The sequence below is a fragment of the Amphiprion ocellaris genome, chromosome 9 (genome assembly GCF_022539595.1).
Source record: "Amphiprion ocellaris isolate individual 3 ecotype Okinawa chromosome 9, ASM2253959v1, whole genome shotgun sequence".
NCBI lineage: Eukaryota > Metazoa > Chordata > Actinopteri > Pomacentridae > Amphiprion > Amphiprion ocellaris.
Genome location: NC_072774.1, coordinates 18,074,628 through 18,096,591, shown reverse-complemented (window position 1 = coordinate 18,096,591; position 21,964 = coordinate 18,074,628). Strand labels below are relative to the sequence as shown.

Below are 21,964 nucleotides of genomic sequence, written 5' to 3'. Positions count from 1 at the left end.
AAATAAAAGCCATGTTAGCGGCCGAAAAGTAAAATCAATGATTTGATTTGATTATTTTTATTTTCTTAATAGGAAGTAAGAAGACGAAAAAAATATTAGCGATAAATAAAATAGATATGATTACAATAAGTCCAAGCTTTTAATAAGATAACGTGTCCATGTTGACGCCAACTGTCATAGTATGTATGGCAAAATTGTAATTAAGTGAAAACCCAAATTAAAAATTATTTTACTTACCTTGGCTTGACTCAAAAAGGCAGTTAATTACACAGAATCTCATCTTTTTTTTTCTTTTTCTTTTTGCTTTACAAAATAGCATGCTACTTAAGAAGCTTGGCTAAGCATGAGTATCTAATAATATAATAATAAAGTTGACAAAATTTGCCAGCTGGACAATACACTTTATTAGACAATGAGACATTTAAAAAGGGCACATCTTTTGCTCATCTATTGTAGACATTTTACCTCACAGACTAAGACCTCATTCTTACACGTTGCATTACTTGAACATTAGCAATAAAGCCAAAAGTCAAGTGGCACTGTTGCTTATCCAGTTTTTAAAAAAAAATTGTATTCAATAAACAACACTAAGGATGTATCTCTTACAACAGCAAGGGCACACCGTTAAAAAGCTTTGGGCCAGAATTGAAAGTAGCGCAAACCATACATATATTGTACAGTATATTGCAAATTGTAAATATATAATTTTCATCAGCCAATAAATTTCATGCAAAATACCCACTATGGATCAACGAAAATGAAGACATTCAAAAAAAATATGGATAAAGAAAGATACTGAGACTGTAAATCAAGAGGCGGTTTAAGCGTGAACTTTGTATGCAGAAAATATTCCATGAATGATGTGCTTTTACTTTGAAGGAAATAGCAGCGCTTCAGAAATTTTTGACACAATACACGAACTTGACGCAGGGAGGTCACATGACTTGTGTCCGCGTGGCTACAGCCACAAGTCTGTCATCTGTCCTGCACCCATAGACTGGACCACATATACATATATGGGCAAACTGAATGAGGAAATAACTTATCAGTAACCGACAGGACATGTTTTATTTTTGATTGTTTGTTTTCTGCCTTTGCTCAGTTGACATGTTTCTGCTTGCATTCATTTTCTCAGCATTGTACTTTTGAGTTCCACTTTTTTTTTTATCAAGTTAGTTAAACTAAGAAAAAAGGAGGGGGTGAGGACACAGGATGTTACAATCATGTTTTAAATGCAGAAAAAAATGTCATATTAGCCTTTTCATTTGCAAAATTTCAATTTTATTATTAAACTGAAAGGAGAATGCCATTTTATGGTTTCAATGAAATTGAAGCAATCTCTGGCAATTTCTCTTCCTTGACATCAGTTAATAGTACAAGTTTGTATAAGACACCATAGAGAAACCACCTCCGACTTGCCTGCAGGAGGTACAGCGCCTGTCGCTTCAGCAGCAGAGAGGCCAGTATGACAGTGATCATCAGCCAAGTCTGTCTGTGGAAAAAGGGAGCAGCTTAAATTTAACTTCATCCCATCGATCCACAGCATGTGAATGACATACAACATGATGTCCTAAATAAATGACATTTGCTTATGTTGTCTTAAATGTGCTTCATTGGACAAGGAAAAAGATAATTATTGTGTCTTTGCAAGATTTTTTTTATGGTTTGTTAGCTTCTTCCAACCTTTATCAAAGAATTCCTGAAAGACTTGTGGATTTTTTAGATTTTCACACATCTGGTCACTTTCTGGCAGCGTAGCACATCGATTTTTAAAATAGAGACGACCTTGAATACTCAACAATACCATCTACAGACAATATTTACTTGTTTTATTTAGAGGGCAATATCAGTTCAGGGTCATAATGGCAGCCTAATTTGCAGACAAAGTATAAAGTACACTATAATATGATAGCTATAAAGCATCAGACTGAATGAACCGCTCCTGTCAGTTTGCAGGGTGGGGCTTTCTGCACCATTCTTTGGTCTGGCTCCAGTATTATAATTTCCCACTGTCTATCAAACAGTAGTTTTCCAGTGCTTAAGCAGAGCTGCAGGTAAGGTAGTGTACTGGAAGTGCAGGCAAGTGGTAGAGTGGTGGTTCGAGAAAGAAGTGGAGACTTTATAGATGTGGAAATTGTAGAGACTCAGCGGTCTAGAGTTAGATCAAAAGCATGTACACAGGCCTAATCATGACAACTACGCATCTGTGTCCACATCACATTTTCACAAGAAACTAATATCAGAGCTTGAAGTCCTTATAAAGACTCTTTCACCCAAGAAAACCTGTCTGAAAAGCTTGCGAGGCACAGTGTTGCTTTAACACCCTTGTGTTGGATGAAACAAGTAAATAATACTTACATAGACTTTCTTATACAGTCTATGGTATGAAGTAAGAAATGTTCATTGTGTTTAAGTATGTACCCTACATATACATGTATTTTTGGACATTGGAATTATGACTTCACTGCAACTAAAGAACTAATCTCCTCTTTTTGCAAATGCCAGCAAACACTGTATGCTGGTGCCTTTACAAGATCTAGAAGTGTCTGCTATTCAACACTATCTTCATAATAAAAAAAACAAAAAACCGTGCCTATTGCCACTTTAAAATACAATGTACAAATAATTTTTCAAATATTTAGTCGTTTTTTGGTTCCTACTTGTTTTTCAACACAAACGAATATAAGTAACGTATCGCCCTATCTATGGTGAAAACCAGTCTGTGGTTGTGCCTAAGTATCTGTTACACCACAAAGCATGCAAAAGAAGTGACAGCTCTGTTTATTTTATTATTATTATTATTATTATTATTATTATTATTATTATTATTATTATTATTATTATTATTATTATTATTATTATTATTATTATTATTATTATTATTATTATTATTATTATTATTATTATTATTATTATTATTATTATTATTATTATTATTATTATTATTATTATTATTATTAGACAGGGACAGATGTATCGTGAGAGTATAACATTTCCTACCATTATTTTGGGAGCAGTATGAGTCAAATTCCGGTATAATTGTTACCAACGGTAATTCGCTTGACCTAGTGGTTTCTTGTGATTCTAACGTAATACTTACCACATTCCTGTTTTATTTGTAGTATTCATAGTTTCTGGTTTTGTTATGTCAATAAGTAATTAACGAGTCAAATTAGTCAAATTGAGAGTAATGTAAAGTCTCCCGGTGTCGGCTGGGCGGGGGAATGTTTTGATGTAACACAAGGAAAGGGTGCAAGTTGAAGGGGAACATGGCAGCTTGCATCAGTGCTAAACCTGGATTATTAAGCAGTAAAACCTCGCTGATTCACGGTCTTTACAGAAAGATATCCCCGAATAGTGTTTGTATCCGACGAGCGGCTGAAATTCAGAGTGTGAGAGCTTCAGCTAATGCAACAGTAGACCCACAACACAGTGAAAAGTACTGTCTGGACTTGGTCAGGTGGGTCTCTACACTCAGTGCTAACAACACAAGCTAGCTAGCTAGCCAGCCAGCTAGCTAGTTAGTTAGTTACAGAAGAGAAGCTGAGTTCATGCTGAGAAAATCCCTCATATGTCTCGTCATTTTAAAAGCTATAGTAGTTCTATACAATGATAATAATCACATTTAGTTAAGCCTATGTTTTGTAAGGGGACATTTTCCACACCAAAATACATTCAGATATAGAGCAATGCAAGATTTTAAAACAGCAGTGAACGTACTTTGAAAGCCTAGTATACTGTTAAAATAATTAGTGTCCACTGTTCATATCCCGCACTCGTAGCGCCTAACAAGTGTGTTTGAAGGAAAAAAAAAACTGTCTTGGTTGTGTGTATTTGGCCAGTAATTATAATATTTTGGGAAAATTAGTTATATCCAATCCAATCCATTCCAATCCGACTTTATTTATATAGCACTTTAAACAACTACAGATTGGAACACAGTGCTGTACATCCAGAACAAGGCAAATAAAATCAGAAATACACAATAGAAGCACTAAAAACAAATAAAATCAAAAATAAACAATAAAGGCACTAAAAGCAGATAAAATAAGAAATACACAATAAAAGCATTAAAAACAAAATCGCACAGTAAAGGCAATAAAAACAAATAAAATCAGAAGTTCAAATGAAAACATCTGTTCTGCAAACACTTCAGTAAGTCTCAAAGATTCTTAAAACTGTTGTAAGAAAATATGGTGGTGGCTGATGTGGGCACGTTTTAGTGTAAACGTGGATATTTTTTAAGTGTTTCCTCTCATGTTTTTTTTTGCCTTTGTTTGTAAATGTATGGACTCATTGACTGTTGTACGTTTGAAATAGTCTTGTTACCCTCAAGCATATTAAAATGTTAAACATTGTGCACATGTGGCAGAGTATGAATAGAAAAAGTATGAAAACATTTGAAAAATACAGAAAGAAGTGCATTTACAACTTGAAGAGAATTAGATCTGCTACTTCTCTTCACTCTCACATTGCTGGCATCTTTCTCTTCCTTCCCTCCTCTTACGTCCTCCCTCCTCTTACGTTCTCAGGTCCAGAGACTATGAAGGCTTCATGTCTTCGCTCCTCCTCCCATTGGAGGCACGGCGCTCCTCTCTGGCTCTAAGAGCCTTTAATGTGGAGCTGGCACAGGCAGGTATTCCTACAATTATGTTGGATGGGAAGTGATTACTGATAATACTACTGTTATCATTTCACTACAGGAGTCACTACTGATTCTCACTGCTGCTATTGCAACTACTGTACCATTATCCTTGAAAGTGATGCTGCTCCTGTAGTTGTAATAATAGTAACAAAAATAATGTTAAGTAAAAATAAAGGGGTTTAAAAAAACTCAAAATAGTGTCTGATATGTGTTGCCAGTCTTGTTCAAAGTTGTTTGTCAAATATTTGACATCCTATATTTGTTTGTCCATAAGGTGAAGGATTCGGTTTCCCAGAAAACCATTGGTTTAATGCGAATGCAGTTCTGGAAGGCAGCCATAGAAGAAATCTACAGAGATGAGCCTCCAAACCAACCAGTCAGTATGGAGCTTTGGAGGGTAAATATCAGCCTACAGAGTTCAGAATTATTAAATGTCTTACACATCTTTTGTCTAAAAGCCATTGATACATTTCTGGGAAATTCTGAAAACATTAGCAATGCCCTCAGCTGTACTTTTGAAATGTTTTATTGTTATGTAAACAATTTTTAGGGGAAACAGATTGTTAGGTGTGGGATGTCTCATTTGAGTTGTGTGCTCTGCAGTCTATTTTGGTGTTTCGGTTCCTCAGCTTTGTGGTTAACTGATTCACAGCAAGTTGAGTAACCGTTGCACTTCAGCTCATTAACAGTCTGGATGATGTCTTGCAGGCAGTGAGGACACATGACCTGACCAAAAGATGGCTGCTGAGGATCGTAACAGAAAGAGTAAGATATGTTGTTTCTAATTAAGATGATCAGTTCTGAAACTGAAATTTCTGCAACTTATGCTAATGCTATATTTTGTTATGTCAGTAATGCCATTGATTGACAATTTAAAAATAATTGCCAATTAAAAAATATTAATGAAACGTTCTGCACTTGTCTTTGCATGCAGGTACTTTGTGATTCTGTTATATAGAAGAGCTGTGCTGCTTAAAATATTTTAGTATTTTGTCTAATATTTTTGATGAATTCCTGTGTTGTTTGATGACCTTCTTGAGGCAGTAATTAATTTCACAAACCATAGACTTTTGCAACCTGTGCCCATCACAAGTACAGTAAACAGTGCTTGAATTTAAGGGGCTAGCTGCATATTGTTATTAATTAATTAAGTAAATGATAACTTACAAATTTAACAATCATCAAATCTGTGTGCTTCACCAGGAAAAGGATCTGGATGATAAAGCCTACAGAAACCTTCAGGAACTAGAGGCATATTCAGAGAACACACAGTCCTCCTTAATATACCTGCTGCTGGAGTGTTTAGGTAAGGACAGACAAAGCTGCGAATAGCTGAAGCATAAATGAAAATGACTGTAAACTGAAGATGTCCCAAGCTAATCTAACAGTTTGTTTCAAGGCCAATCCAGGCATACTTTAATGAATCGATATCAACTTCAAATAGAAAAAAAAAAAACAATCAAAATCTGTTTGTTTCTTTTCTGTGTGTTTAAACCACACTTGGCTTGTGTGGCTGCTGAATTACTTAATGATAACTGGGTTGTACACTGCAGCGCTTCACTAGACATAATAGCAAAAGCAAGAATGAGTGAATGTGAAAAATGATTCGGTCACACCAGTGATCGACTGTTAATGCCTCTTAGCTTAACAAAGCCGTTATTTCTCCTCACTTTCTTGTTAGCAAAGATGAAATGTACAGGGTGCAACTTCTCAATTTAGCTGGCATTTGCACTGTCTAAAATCACAGTAATTCCATGTGTTAATGGCAGGCTTAAATATAATTGGATCATCGTTGAGTTTCTGTGCTCTCTGCAGTCAGTCATCCACAGGTTGTTTATGAGGTCATGAATCATCGTCTTCTAACTTTGTGCTACAGCCTCAGACTGTTTCTGTACTCCCAACAACTCCAACAGAGAGAGATGTCCTAATTGCATCAGGAGTTACATTTTTCCAGCTAACGTTTTTGAGCCAGATTGTTGGTTAAGTAGCTCATAAAAAATAAGATCTGTCCAATTTAAATGGCGGCTACCTCAGATTGTCTAATACACATATCATCAACAGTGACATGAATGTGAGTATCAGGTGAGACTCTTTTTAAAGACAGCCAATATGAAAGGACTGAGAACAAGGCCGAGCCCAAACACTACTTGTTATAAAGACATTCCATTTGTGTTAATACCTGTAGAAATTTTGTGGTTCCAGAAGTAGTTTCGATTCTTTTTTTTGTTTGATGCACAGTGATTAGTTATCAGTGTTGGGCAAGCTGCTTGGAAAGTGTAGAGCTAAGCTAGCAGTAACTCTCCATTAAAGGAAGCTTCACTACGCTGAATTTTTCACTGGTTTATTTCATTTGTAGCTACTGTATTTATCTTTTTCTTTGTTTAATTGTATTTTTTGGTAAAAAACACAACTAGTTAGTTATCAAGCAGCGAGCTAGTGTTTACAGACTGCACTAAAGAATAGTATTTGATGTCATGATCTTATAAAGGTGCTAATGTGCTGTTGGCCATGCAAATATGTCTGTATACATTGACAGAGACACATACTGATTCTTAGTTTTATTTCAGACCTCAGCAGAAACCTCCACTGTGCTTGTCACTTTACAAATGCTCAGGAAAATACTAGTAACGCTACTTGCAATGGTAGTGCCCCACACTGTATTATTTTCAAAATAAAAACAAATTTTGCCTCAAGCAGTCAGCATTACAGAGAAAGTGTGAGTAACTTCAACATAGGCTCTAACAGGAGAATGGAGAAATTGAGTCAAAGTAAGTAATGCCAAACTGTGTGTCTGTTTTTCTTTGCAGGCGTGAAAAACGTCCATGCAGACCATGCAGCGAGTCACATTGGTAAAGCTAAGGGAATCGTAACATGTCTCAGAGCTACTCCTTATCACAGCAGCCGGCGGAAAGTCTACCTGCCCATGGACATCTGCATGCTGGTGAGTTGAGGATTCACAGTGACATCAACATTGTGAACTTTTGAGAACCGAGGAAGAAATTTACCGAAATGTCTGCTCAGCTGATCAGAATTTGATGAAACTCAAGAGGGTGACACATCTCAATCTCAGAATTATCAACACTGCATTTAATGAATTGAAGGCATCCAGTTGCAAAACACAGAGAGCCTCAGATCTAAACCCGCCTGCCTGAGAGAAATACTGCAGATAAACTAATGACATCGCAAACAGTTTTCAACCTTTCATCTTGGCCATCTGTCAAACAAGGAGAGAGCAACAAACTGCTGCTGTTAGAGGAGAGGAAGAGGTGATGTATTCACTGTGCTGCTGCATGAAGCATGTCTGCTCTGCCCTTAATATCTTCAGCTGAAAAGTAGAAGCTTCTGACCCGAGACCTACTGAACAGGCTCACCTCGCATCACCTCTGCTCTGCTGCCTGAAGGGGGCTCTGGTGTTGTGCTGAAATACCTTGCACTCACACAGAGGAACCCTTTAGCTCATGTTCTTCATCCAGTCAACTTTATGGACTCTTAAGATTTAATTTAATATTTTCTTAAGTAGCAGACGGCCATTTGTCTCTGTCAGACAGAAAACATACGGAGTACATTTTCTGATACTTAACTAATCATTTATTCTCATAATGGGAACATGTACAAGCTGACAAGGGAAAAGATAAGCCCACTGAAGAGCCACTTTTATTTGCACAGTCAGTTCACTGCATCAAAACCACCTCTTCATTTAATTGATTCACTGGTAATTTCTAATTTTCAACTTGAATATTCAGTTTAATCTACTCATGTTTCCTGATCATTACTTCATCTAACATTCACTTTCCTGAATTTAATTAAATTTCATAATTTATACATCAGTTTATTTATTTAGAATTACCTTTGCTATTAGAGAGGATTTCAGCTTCATTGCTCACCTGTACTCTCTTTTCTTGGGAGAAACAAGACTCTGGTGTTGTGAGAAATACATTAAAGAGTCACATGAATAAAAAATGAGCAAAATTCGAGCAAGGAAGTTTACATGTTGAAGATTTTAAAACCTGGCATGACGCACCACATTTCTCTCACAGCATCGAAGGTAGAACTTGTTTGTAGATTAAATGTGCAGTCACACCATCAACTATGAATATTTTTCCCATCCTTCATTCACTGACATCGACAAAGTCCAGCTTTTTATTTCAGCAGTGTTGCACACTGACAGGGTGTCAACACTTGCAGCCATTTTTTTAAGTAAAACCACACCCTCTTAGCATCTTGATATGCATCATCCTGTCGTGGGGTAACTTCAGCTGTCACAAAGCACTGAATTTAGTTTCCTCAAAATGACAAATACTTTCTCTTTGTTGCCATTGGCACAAATATTAGTTAAATGCTATGAAACTATCAAACAGACAAGCCAAGGTTTTGGCAGAAATGTTACTTAGATTGAATGCATCTTATCTTAATGCATAAATAATTGTAAGCCTTATTAACCCAACTGATTTAATCATGAAAGAGATATTAAACTGCATTTTGTCTCTCATTATAAAGGTCTTTAATAGTCTTAGAGTTAATGTGTTTAAAAAAAACAAAAAAAAAAAAACAACTGACACTGAAAAAATTACCACTGTGTGAAGTAGAGTTGAACAATATGCAAAAATCATATTGGTATTATTTTAATAAATATTAGGATTTGAGTCAGGATTTCAGTGGGAGTGATAATTTGATCCCTAATGTTTAGTTCTAAGTTGAATAGCTGTCAGTTTGACAAAATATGCTGCATTTTAGGGCTGAGGGAAGTTGTGATATGTAAGGAAAAAAATTTAATGAATTTATGCACCAGCAAATCATGAGAATAAACATTCATTGCAGCCCCTAAACACTTTTTTTCATCATTATTGTGAAATAATCTGGTAGCAAAGTACAATTTCCAACTTTATAAGGTGTCGAGGAGCACCTGAAAGCGTCACTGTTTGAGCTCATTTCTTGTATGTGTGTGCATGTGTTGTTTTTTTTTTTTTAATCGTTCAGGCAGTCGGAGGAATTTGGAAGGTTTTAATTAGATACAACTTGACCCCAATCTCAGCATTAGCTGGAGCATTGGTAACTTATGATATTGATCTCTCTTCATGGGATAAACTGCAAAGAGCAGAAATCCAATTACTTCATCAACCCTCTTACAGAAAAGGTAAAAAAGTATTCATCCTGAAGCAATTCCTGTGCAAAAAAAATGTTTGAAACAGAATCTATCTATGTGCAGTATACAGGTTTAAATACAGTTTAAACAACAAGGTGCAATTCATGTTTCAAATGGAACCTGTTGTTTGCTATGTTGTATATTCAAAGCAATGAAACAAACCAAACAGTATAGTCTATAAATATGCACCAATGTTCCAAACCACTGTTGGATATGAGAAAAAACAGCAGGAGTCAACACTCAATCACTGGAATGAGACATTTCTTCCTCGTCCGCACTGATCTTTCAGCTTACTAGCTAAATTAAATTCTTTTCCTTTAAAGATTTTCAAAAAAAAGGTCTTACTCTGCAGTGTGGTGCAGTGTGGGTTGGTTTATATATCAGTGCAGGGTGGCATCCCCCATGGCATAATGTTACACTTCATTACTGATGTACCAGACTGCAATTGGTGCAGTTTAACTTTCTTTTTAAACGGATTAAAGAAAAGACTTGACCAGGGTGTGAAGTGGAGCCAGAATGGATACAGCTGAACTACAGAGATAAGCTTTGCTGCTTAATTGATCCTATAGCTATGACCTCGAAACACAGACATCATGGGTTTCGTTATTGTGTGTTTCTCCAGCATGGAGCTTCTCAGGAGGACTTCATCCGTGGCAGTCGGGAGCAGAACATTCGGGATGTTGTGTATGACATCGCCAGTCAGGCTCATGTGCACCTGCAACACGTACGTACCAAGATCATAAGTATGTGATAGTTGAACGTGTTGTTGGAGAGTAATTAGGATTTATTCTATTATAAACCCGTTTCTGGATCCTGGCTGTAGGTATTTAAATACATACAGAGGTTTATATTCACTTGGCAGATACTTTTGTCAAAGGCACAGTAGATCAAAGAATAGCCTTCAGGAAAAATGTCCTCAACCCTCAGTTCCTGCACCATCTGACACAAGTTCCACAAGGCTCCAGGTGCATGACACACAAAGTGCATAGCAAATTACCCCTTTTTCTTTTGCAAGAGAAGAAAGGAGAGAGAGCACATTCAGCAAGTACCCTCAGAAGAGATGGGTTTTTCAGTGATTTTTAAAGACAAAGTGGGATTCTGCTGACTGAACTGATCCAGGTAACTCATTTTACCACCGAGGAAGCACAGGGGAGAAAAGTCGTCTTTCATTTTAGAATATTGTTGAAAACTAGAAACATTAGTGAGTGAATTTGAGTATTTGTGGACATGTAACCACAAAAGTGTTCATTTTGGGGGTGATGTTCTGTAATTTCATCCTAAAGTGCATCAGTCAACCTCTTAATACTGTGCAAATTTTTAAAAACAGTTCATTAATATATATATTGCTTAATTTTTTAAGGGTTAGTAATTATGTAAAGCAGCTAGCCAGGGCAGCTTTTAGAATTTGTTACTCAAACAGGAGAAAATGGAGCTTTTGTTGGAGACTATTATCAGCGCAGTGACGCTTTAATGACTGTTTCTATCAGCAGACAATGTATGTGGGACTGAGTTTAAATAAAGTACTGTGTGTGTTCATGATGCTAATGGAAATTTATTGTTGGCATATGTGTTATTCTTATATTGCTCACTAATATGTTGTTAGTAATAGTGAAGTACGACTGGAACATAAGCATAACATTTTTGAACTGGCCACCATCAATCCAACAACTGGTAGGCGCTGATATATTCACAATATTTCAAAAAGTATAATGGTATTAGTTCGGAGACTCCCAAACTTTGATTTGTGGCAGATCACCACAATATCAACACTGGCTACCACAGACTTCTTTTCTCTTTATTTTCTTTGTGTAGTTTTTAAAATGGGTAAAATTTTCTTTCATTCTAGAGCTGTACCACACTCTCTTTGTCTTAGACACATTGACATCAGACCTGTAAGTGGACAGCACCTCCTTCTGTGCACACTCGAAACATGCGTAAAGTGAACAACTGTTACTGACTTTTCTTCATAAACAGGTAGTTTAAGTTAACTCGTAGAAATTAGTGTGTTGTGAACACAAAGCTGTCAATCTCTGTGTTTACCTCGCTCTTCAGTGAAGTTATTATAAGCATGTCAGGTGCTGTATCACCTTTTTAGAGCAGCATCTCCTCCCAGTGGCAAGGACTTATCTGGTTTAAGCTATCTGTTCTCCTAGCTCATAGCTGCTAACCAGCCTTTACTGTCTGGTGAAGCAGGAGAAACAGAGAGACTTTTTATCTACTCATTTTATGGCTGATGACACTAACTTAACTTAATCGCCTCTGTTGGAAAGCACTTAACATTTTCCACATTTAATGACAAAATAAAGTGACAAAAACCATTGAAAAAACAAGTGAATATATTATGACCAGTATAATACCTATAGTGAAGGTCTGAGGCACAGAGCAATAATCCAACTATACAGTGCCTGACAATCCTTGTCGATATTCTTCTTTTAATGAGATTTGTCATCGACAAAGAGGAAAAATATTGATCACAACCAGGCCCTTAACACTCTCAGGGCATGAATAAAACCTGAAAATGTGTATGTGCCTAGCATTACAGTCATGTCACACAAGCTCGCAACTTATTTTTGCCTAATACATCTGCTGTCCGAACTTATGACTCATTTCACCGAAAAGCTAAAATAACTCCCACATCCGTTGCAGTTGTGTTGTGTAACCCTCTTGAATACCTCTTAAGCCACTCAATGGCTTTCTGTTTTGTAAATTTAAATTAACATGAGTTAATGCGTAGACATTCCGTCTTTCTAGCTCAATATGGTAGCTAATTAAAAATGTCCTTGATGCAGCTTTAGTTTTAGCACTAACTTACTAATGAAGCGCTAATGAGATTCAAGTTGGGAGGTTTATTAGCCTCCACTTACATGCCTCGTTGATTTTTATTTTTGTACTTTTGGAGACTTTTTTCATGAAGCTGCTGCCCACACATTCATCAGCATTTATGTTTTATTTTGTTTATACTAATTAAGAATGTCAGCAACAGTTAAAGTACCTATGATGATATTAGGTGTAAAAAACTGGATTATAAATGAGGATTTTTTTTTTATCCTTCATAGATTTAATGTGTCTTGGCTATGAGCCAGCTCAAAAGTGTTCTGCTAATTAGCTTAAGAAAACCATGACACAGGTTAATGCAGAGCTGATGTGAGCCAGGAGAATATCTGTGTTTGAAAAATGTATATTTGTAATGATAAAAACAACAATAAAAAAAACTTGCTTCAAGAGATTTAAAAAAAAAAGGACATGATTAAAATGGTTGAAACAAAAAATGTTTTTTCTGCAATATGTCTATATAAAAATATATCTTTGCTAATGAATCAGTGAGTTGGCTCATTTAGGAGGGAGCTAGTAAATTAGAAACTTGTTGGTACCTCTCGGTTAATGAAAAAAAAACCCACAATGGTCACAGAAATAATTTGAATCTGACAAAAGTAATAATAAATAAAAATTCTATGAAAATTAACCAATGAAAATCACATTGCTTTTGAACCGTGGTTCAACAGGATTATTTTCAGAAATGAACTCATGAAACAGGTCTGGACAAAAATGATGGTACCCCTAGAAAAGACTGAAAATAATGTGACCATAGGGACATGTTCAATCAAGGTGTGTCCTCTAATTAGCATCACAGGTGTCTACAAACTTGTAATCAGTCAGTCGGCCTATTTATAGGGTTACAGTAGTCACTGTGCTGTTTGGTGACATGGTTTTTCTTTCATTAACCGAGGGGTTCCAACAATTTTGTCCACGTGTGTAATTCTTACAGCTCAGATGTCCCATATGGAGTAGATAATCTGAGAAGATGACCTTTTCCACAAAAAACATTTTGACCTGTCACTGCAAGAAAAGTGCACATATTCTTGACTGCATTCTAGCTAGGTGGACTACAACCAAGATTCTGCCACAGTGTTGGCATGAGGCAGATTGGCTTCAGCCTTGCTTTTTCTGATGTAACAACTCAAAATGTCTGTCATGAACAAGGCCTATTAATGAGGCAAGAAAGGCTTCTTGAAACTTCTGTTAGCATTCTCAATGGCAAAGTGCTACTTTGAGCATACATGTTTGTTAGAGAGATCATGGCCAGCTATCCAAGTGCACCTTGCTTGTTGGTCTCCTACTAGTAACAGTTTAGCAAAAATAGAAGACTGGCAGGTAATGCAAATATGTGATATAATTTGCTTCGTACAGTGTGGGTTATTTGCATATGTGCTGGCGTGATGTTAGACGCCATTATTATTATTATTGGGGAAAGACCCATCAGGGTTAAGAGTCCTCTCATATTTTTAATGCTAATGTAGCTTTTTAGTTAAAACAGGTTTAGCCTTCAACCGATATATCTTTATATATAGTCAGGCGACTTCTTGATCGTAATTTGATTGATGTCTCTGTGCAACAAAACGCGAGTTAGTTGATCTGAGCTGCCACTACATTAATATCTTCTTATGCGTTTCACATTTAAATTGCATAATCATGAATGAGCAGGAGAGGGTCAAACAGCTTTAACCAGTTGAGACTCGGCACATTAAGCATGGATGATGATTTTACTTGCAAGTTGATCGTTTGTTTAATGTCTGTATTGTTCCCTCTCCTTCAGGCACGATCTTTTAGCAACAGTGTTCCAGCAGCAGCCACTCCGGCCTTCCTTCATACAGTAAGTCATCAAACATCAAATAATAGAATCAGAATATATTCTAGGGACAAATTTTTGGGGAAAGTTAGAAAAAAATATCTGAAAATCAATAATCCAATTGTGTCATTGAGTTCGCGTGAAAAGCTTTACAGCACTGGTTGCAACATTTAGGATCTGAGAATGTCAGTTTATTCAAATGAAGTTTTTTTTTTTGTTGTTCATAAATACAGAGTTTATAGTAGTAGAAACACATCTCTACTCAGACTAAATAATTTTCCAGACTTCTGTTGCACCCAAACACATAAACCTCATCACTTCTTATCATGAGGTAAATCAATTTCTCAAACATCCGTTAGAGTTTAAAAAAAAATGAAAAATAAAAAATCTGACTTTAAGATTCTATATTTGTGAGCCTTAAAGTTGTGGATAAAAACAGTAATAAAGAAATGATACATCTTAGCATGAGTTTCACATTTTTTCCTCACTGATATAAAGATGAACAGATGTGGATTAGTCATTAATTTTCTCTCTTTAGGCTGCGTACTCTAGATAAGATCGCATTTAGAAGTTTAAAAACCGCCTACAGAAACTAAAAAGTAATGCTTGTCAGATTTGTTCTGAAGCAAGAGGAGTTAAGTGCCACTGACAATAAAAGAGACAGAGATGACACACATCACACATCTAATTATTCTGTGCAATGCTGAAGTAAGTTGAAGGGAGTCATTATAAACAGTTACGGCAATCTGCTTAAAGAACAAAATGCTTAGAATTATATTCGAGTCTGTCTAGTTGTACTTTAGGATCAGTTCATCCGTCAGTCACATACGATAACAACTTTTTTCTGGATGGTATTTTTAATTATCTTTGCTTCATTCTGCTATATTTTTGTAAGAAGCACGTCGGAGAACTGCTTTATAACTCCCTAACAAATTTACAAGAACTCACAATCTTGATCATGTATGTATATCAGCTGTAGATCCTCCACTCTGTCAGTTGTGACCATCATTGTCAGGCCAGAGCTACAAATACAACATCTAGGGCAGAATGGTTATGGCGGAAATGATAATCATGATCCGTGACATTAAGATCACAGCTATTCATCACAATTATTGATTTCAGGACCAGATTGTTTTGTCACACTTCCACAATTAAATAACCAGAGTGCTGGCTTCACTTACAGGTTGTGCTACATTCCTGTAAAAGTACACATTTTTGCATCAAAATAAGACTTAAAATATGATGGAAAATAGTAATTGACAACATTCAATACATCTCATTTGCTGCACATTTGTTTATCACTAGACACTGTGATTTACAGATGTTCATTAAACACCTCACATTTAGATAGTAGTAGATAATAGCTAGGTGGCTGTGCACAGGGAAGCCTCTAGTCTCCCCCGTTCAGTTGCTACACGCCACTCAGACAAATGTCTGTTGAAAAAGCAAAATTAGACCTTCTAATGTCAGATTTACATCAGTTAAAATCACGTGAGTTTATCTACATGGACTGTTTTCTATGAGCAGAGCACACTTTTTACACATAAATTTTGCATTTCTCTATGGTAATTTAATTGTGGGAAGCCAAAATTGTGATTAATCGTCAGTTAATTGTGCAGCCGTCTTTAGGCAAGTTAAATAACAGCAGCAGTACTCCAGTCAGATTGTCTTATGCCATTTTGCAGACATAGATTGTTATATTGTGGTCTTTTCGAACTGTAAGCTGCAAAAAAAGAATCGATGAAGTAACATGAAGTGGATGGACTACAGGTACACAGAAGAGATTGTGATGAAGCTCCTATTTATCTGGGAAGTAGCAGGTTTTCATGCCTCTGTTGTTTTGGTTTGCACTGAGAACAGGGTTTTTGATACTTGTGCTGTTTTCTCTGTATATACCAAGTCTGAACCCCTTAAACTAATGCCAGTTGGGCACCTCGAATGTGGGGCCACACTGAGATGACAAGACGGTAACAAGCAGAAGCAAACAACATGCTTTATTATGCTCCCAATACATTAAGCTGTCAGCTGCATAAAGCCGATAACTAAATGTGTGTTTTCAGGCTTGTTAGCCTGTGGAGTAACAGCAGTGGGTCTGCTGTAACTCTGGTACTTGGTAACGCACAGTATTCGCTGAAACTCTAGGCAGTAAAAGCACTTTATAATGTGCAAATGCAGTATTATCTGTAATCCAGTATCAATCAATTTCTGAATTTTAAAAGTACAATAATAGCAAATACCAAAGTGTGTGTCTCTTAGAAATTGTACTATGCAGCATTGAAGTGAAGTTTATAAATGAGCATAATTTTAACAGCAAATCCTTCCCTGAAACACAGGACTGCTCTTATAAAACACATAAAGTGCAGCTAGAAATCTGCTGTAACTACAGTGCAGAGCTGAGAAGCACAGCAAAAAGCACTCTGCCCTCCTGAATGTAAAATTTAGATTTTACGCTGCAGTGGACCTCCACTGTGCAGGGGTGGTTATTTGTGCATATGCGAGCATCTTAGTGTGTGCGTGTGTGCGCGTGTGCATGTGCGTGTGTATGTGTGTGTGTGTGTGTGTGTGTGTGTGTGTGTGTGTGTGTGTGTGTGTGTGTGTGTTTGTGTGTGTGTAGTTCTTCCACCTCAGTGTGCTTCTCCACGTGAGAAAGCCGACAAAGGTTTCTTAACCTGCTGAAAATTTAATACACAACGGATCGCACTTTTGGACGAGTGTCATGTGAAACAGCAGGAAAGACAAAGCGGTGCTGCTATAGCCTGGGGGAGTGAACCACATCGACTGACCAATGTAGCTCTTTAATTTGAACACGGGACCAAGATCAACATCAAATTTTCTATGCACATAATATATAATATAAAAATGTAATTATTCTTTTTTGATGTTATACATACATTTCTTTCAACTGTAAGTTCACCTAACTATCTGAAACAATTTTTAAAAAACGGTGGTATCGGCTATAGTCATGCATATAATTTTAGTCCAAATTGATACAACTTCAATTTTGTTTTTATGCTCAAATGGGAAAACTAAGCAGCACACATTTGTGGCTCCAGGAAAATGTAGCATCCTCTGATTGACCTCCAGTTTATTCAGTGACACACAGTGGTCAGAGAAAGGGTCACCCAGTCAGAGGTTCATAGGTAGGATTAGAATGTTGGTGTCATTTTTCTGTATAGCCTCTTAGTTACTTGACTACATCCATGGAGAACGGATGAGATGGATGCAGATCTACAAGTTTGACTATCACCATACACTAATAGCTACTTAGATAAGTACTTGCAAGTTGATCATCATGATAAACTTTCAGAAAATGATAGTCTCAGCTTTACTCTAAAGTTTTCAGGTCAATTTTTTGAGGTAGTTGGAGACTAGCCAGTTAACATAGTGGAATATTTAGCAGCAAAAGAGCGGAATATTTCTCTCAGGAGGTGGTGGAGACCAGAAACAGCGCTAAAAAAATAAATATTGGACTTGGAATTTGACAGTGGGACACAAGCATCACTCCAAAAAGTAAAACATTTGTCCTGTTATTTTCAGGACGTGATCAATGTGTTCTTTGCAGCCACTGCCTCAGCTTCTGTGTTGTTTGAAAGTGGTATCCATATGTCGCTTGTTATTGATTGGTTAGCAGAAAACAAAATACTTTCCCTTCCAACGAGAAGTTGAACATATACAATATTATCATTAATCATTCATTAGTCTAATCATTAAACTAGAATAATGTTCTGTTTACTCTGCATAGTCCATCTTCAAGGACATCCAGGATGAATCTGCACTCAGTCAAATCTGATGCAAACTCACCTAAACTCCTGTGTTGTGTGTGTGATGCAGGTGGTGTTGGAGGACTACCTGCAGAGAGTGCGGAGGGCAGATTTTGATGTTTTCCACAAAAGCCTGCGGAACAGAAACCCACTCCTCCCCATCCAGCTGTATTTCCGCTCCTGGAAGAAGACCTACTGACTTCGGTTCTCCTCCCCGGCCAGTCGTCCCAGTTTGCACCCTCTAGGAGCTGCAGGACTAAATCCCAGAGACTTCATCTCTCTGGGGTTTTCTGCCAGTCGACTGCCCTCAAGCAGGCTCAGAACCATTTTGAACCTCAGTCCTGCCACTGAAGTCTGCCTCTAGAGAAAACAACCGAAAAACCATGAGCCGCTCTAGACCGTTGTTTTCAGACCTCTGGTTCAAGCAGCAGCTTGTCGGTAAAATCATTAGTGATTTAGCCAGAAGAGTTCGCTGGACATGCGGATTACTTCATACGTCAGGCAGTATTGAATGGATTATTTTAAAATGTGCAAACAATGTTATTCTTGATCATATGTCTTTTAAATTATAATCCTGGTTAATTGCATCTTGGGTCTTTTTTTGTAGTTTTAGCCAACACTTTGATAACTAACTTAAAAGATAAGCTGCACTTGTAGTTGACACAAGTACTTAATGGGAGTCCTGTTAAAGGAGACCTGGCTTGTATTTACAGTTGAGTTTCAGATCTGCCACGCTGGACACATTTATTGTTTGTAATCAGGCCGTGTCATTCCCCAGAGTAAGTGTGTTAACATTTTTTCATTTACAGTGCAGCAGTGAGCTTTACAACAATGTTTTAGCACTGGATTAGCACCTACCAAGGTAATGAATTTTTATTTCACACTGTCTAGTCACTGAATGGGAGGCAAACACTGAGCAATCACCTAGTTTCTGCTCATTCATTTACATAGAGAGCACAGACAGGGTGAGCAGAAGGTTTGTAGTATGATCCCTACGGTGGAACTTATGGTGTAACCTCACATCCATATGCATGCAGCCACTGTAGGTCATAGCTTTCTCTTACCTCAATATAAATCCAGCTGTAGCTCCTCAGATCTGTAAAAATGGCATCCCTTAAATGCAGTGTGCAAGTCTAATCCACTAGTTTTTTTTGTCAAATTCAGTAAGTATCTCCTCACAGTCACTAGGTGTCCATTAAATGTGTGTCTGCTGCAAAAAAAAAATAATCTTATATTCATACACAAACCTATCCTGTGTATGTTGATACTTGAGCAAGGGGAAAAGCAGTGGGAGGGAGTCAGTCTGGCGCATCCTAACTATCTAAATTCACTTTGAATTCAGGCAAACTAACCTGAAAGATCACACAAACTTTGTAGTTAACACTTATCGCAGGTTACAGACCAACATCTTTGCTTCCACTTTGACCGAATACATGTAGCAAGCAGACTTTCACATACTGTAGTACTTGTCCAGAGAATGGTTGCTAAACCTTACAGCACTGTGCTGCTGACACAGTTTGCTCTGTATGTGCATTGAGCAGGAAAATGAGGGAGATTGCTCTGTCTTTATTACAGTACATCCATAAGGGCCAGAGTGTATGACATTTAATTATAGAAACACATGCAGGATGTGTTGTATACAGGGCCTTTATCTTTACTGCAGCAAAATCAGGAAGCCGTGCAGCTGGTAAATACTGATAAATGACTGTATTGGTTATGTTGTGTTGCCTGTTTTGTCATGTCCAAATGGTTCATTCATTCATGTTTTTCACACATACACATCTCCTATCTGTGTGTTATCTTCAGGACACCTTATCTACAAATCTGAGATATACATATTTCACTCCCCTGCGCTGTTTGTGTTACTTCAGTTCTCATACATCAGCCTACAGTACATCATATTTTAACTGTAAAACCTGTGCCATATTAGCTTAATATGAACATGTCCATTCTTCATAAGGCAGGGGGAGCGTCCTGGTCATAGTTCCTGAGCTGAACACTTGCTGGTTTAGCCTATTTGACTGACTTCACAGAACACAAGCTGCCTTCTCACCGTTCTTCCATCACAGTTAAATTTTTTGATTTGAGAAAAGACTAATATTTGGAGGGTGCAGGTCCACTGTCTGGTCTTTGATACTGTCCAAATCAACTTGAAAAGTTCTTGAATCATGATTTGAATCACTGAATTTTAGGGGGACATAACTTGAATATCTCACTGCATTTAACAGAAGAACTACAGAAATAAGACCCATGTTATAACAAGCTCATATTATCTGTTACATTTTTGGTTACAGAGAAATAATGAGAGGAACAAGAAGAAGATAGAGGAGAGATGGGAACGTCTGGCGGAAAAGCTGCTGTACAGCCATCATGGTTACTATGGTAACATGAGAAAATCACTTATCCATAACATCCTGCAATTTTTACAGCAGACTCTACCCTTAAATGTGAATCTTCACTCTTTTGAAATCGTAAAAAGAAAATTTACGCTATAAATGGCTCCTCTGTTCATCAAACACAGAGTTGCTATAGTGGAAAATATAGCCAAGAGCTTTGATATGATTTTGTTCTCCAGTTATCGAGGCCCATATGGCCATTGAGAGGAGAGCGACAATCAATAGAGAGATCAGAATCTCAAGTGATAATGAGACAGAAGATATTTGCACAAGTGGCAGGCAGTATCAAATAAGAAACATTTCGTCTTTGAATAGGCTCGATACAAAGTGCCCCTGTGGAGAACTGTCTGAAGTTTGCGACTGTACAAAATAGCTCAGTATGTTCAAATTGTCTGAGTGTTAGAGTCCCTTTATCAGAATGTGTCTCACTAGACGAATCCTGTCTTCTGCTGCTGTTATGAAAGAATAGAGTAAAATAGAGCCCTAAACAGAAAGAAAGGAACTGGTCCAAGTCAGTTTTACTTCACGCTGTGACTGGAAAACCTCCGGAACATTGGGACCAGTCACAGCTCTGTAAATTGAAACACAACCGCAAATCATTTCTGTTGTATCTGTAGGATAAAGTACCACCAGCATCTTTAAATAAAAGATCATTTGGGACTGTTTCTTATCTGACCTGTCTGTGGAACAGCTTCTTTGTTCCTCTGATATAAAATGTTGTTTTTTTTAGGTACTTGTAGTTTATGTTACTTGATTATTTCAATTTTCTGCTAGTTCAAACGTCTACTTCACTACATTGCAGTAGGAAATATTATACTTTTTACCTATACTTATATTTTACTTATATTTTTACTTCTACTTTACTTATGTTTGAAAAACAAGAGCATACAAAACTGTTGAGACTTTTTAGAACAGGAATCATTACTAAAGCCCTGTAAGACAATTATCACACCTATAGGGAGTTAGGGTAGGAGCCAGATCTTTCAAAGCTTGTTGTTGTTGTTTTTTTTTTTCAAAATTTCTTTGCTATTTTCACTAGATTTTTAAAAATCTCACTCAGGACAGAGAATCTTAGATTTCAGAACTTTCCTAAGTGTCTCCGGTCAATAGAGGTGAAGGTTTTTCATTTCAACCATACAGTTATACACCTAGAGCTAAAGTTAAGAAGAAATTAACATGTGTTTTTTCGGTGGAATTAAAGGAAAAAACCTGCCTAGTGCTAAGGGGCATACAAAGAGATGAATGCATCCACTGTTTAATGAAAAAAACAAATATTAGTTTGGGCTGTGAATCAATGAAACTAGCTAACTGACCACCTAGTATTCCTCCAACAGTAAATTCTGCTCACACACTGATAGATGAGTATTAATCTAAAAATGTCATTTTGACAGA

General features: G+C 36.9%; 1 protein-coding gene across 2 annotated transcripts; it reads left to right on the top strand.

The window, feature by feature from the left end:
- The first annotated feature begins 3,097 nt into the window (after positions 1-3,097).
- On the top strand, positions 3,098-18,763 carry ndufaf6 (NADH:ubiquinone oxidoreductase complex assembly factor 6). 2 transcript variants are annotated; one of them, XM_023291090.3, is made up of 9 exons: positions 3,098-3,460; positions 4,533-4,632; positions 4,920-5,042; positions 5,354-5,410; positions 5,849-5,951; positions 7,453-7,586; positions 10,411-10,512; positions 14,383-14,439; positions 18,247-18,763. In XM_023291090.3, the coding sequence occupies exons 1-9, from the start codon at positions 3,270-3,272 to the stop codon at positions 18,373-18,375; spliced, it is 996 nt and encodes a 331-aa protein (XP_023146858.1). In that variant the 5' UTR covers positions 3,098-3,269; the 3' UTR covers positions 18,376-18,763. The 2 variants fall into 2 exon arrangements, with proteins under 2 accessions (XP_023146858.1, XP_023146859.1); XM_023291091.3 differs by having other exon boundaries at positions 3,320-3,460; positions 4,533-4,636.
- The last annotated feature ends 3,201 nt before the right edge of the window (positions 18,764-21,964 follow it).

Excerpts from the sequence above, each read along its gene's own strand:
- ndufaf6 (XM_023291090.3), top strand. The coding sequence starts at position 3,270 with ATGGCAGCTTGCATCAGTGCTAAACCTGGATTATTAAGCAGTAAAACC. Across the intron at positions 5,043-5,353 it reads TCAGTATGGAGCTTTGGAGG|GCAGTGAGGACACATGACCT; the intron begins GTAAATATCAGC and ends GATGTCTTGCAG. Across the intron at positions 14,440-18,246 it reads CTCCGGCCTTCCTTCATACA|GTGGTGTTGGAGGACTACCT; the intron begins GTAAGTCATCAA and ends TGTGTGATGCAG.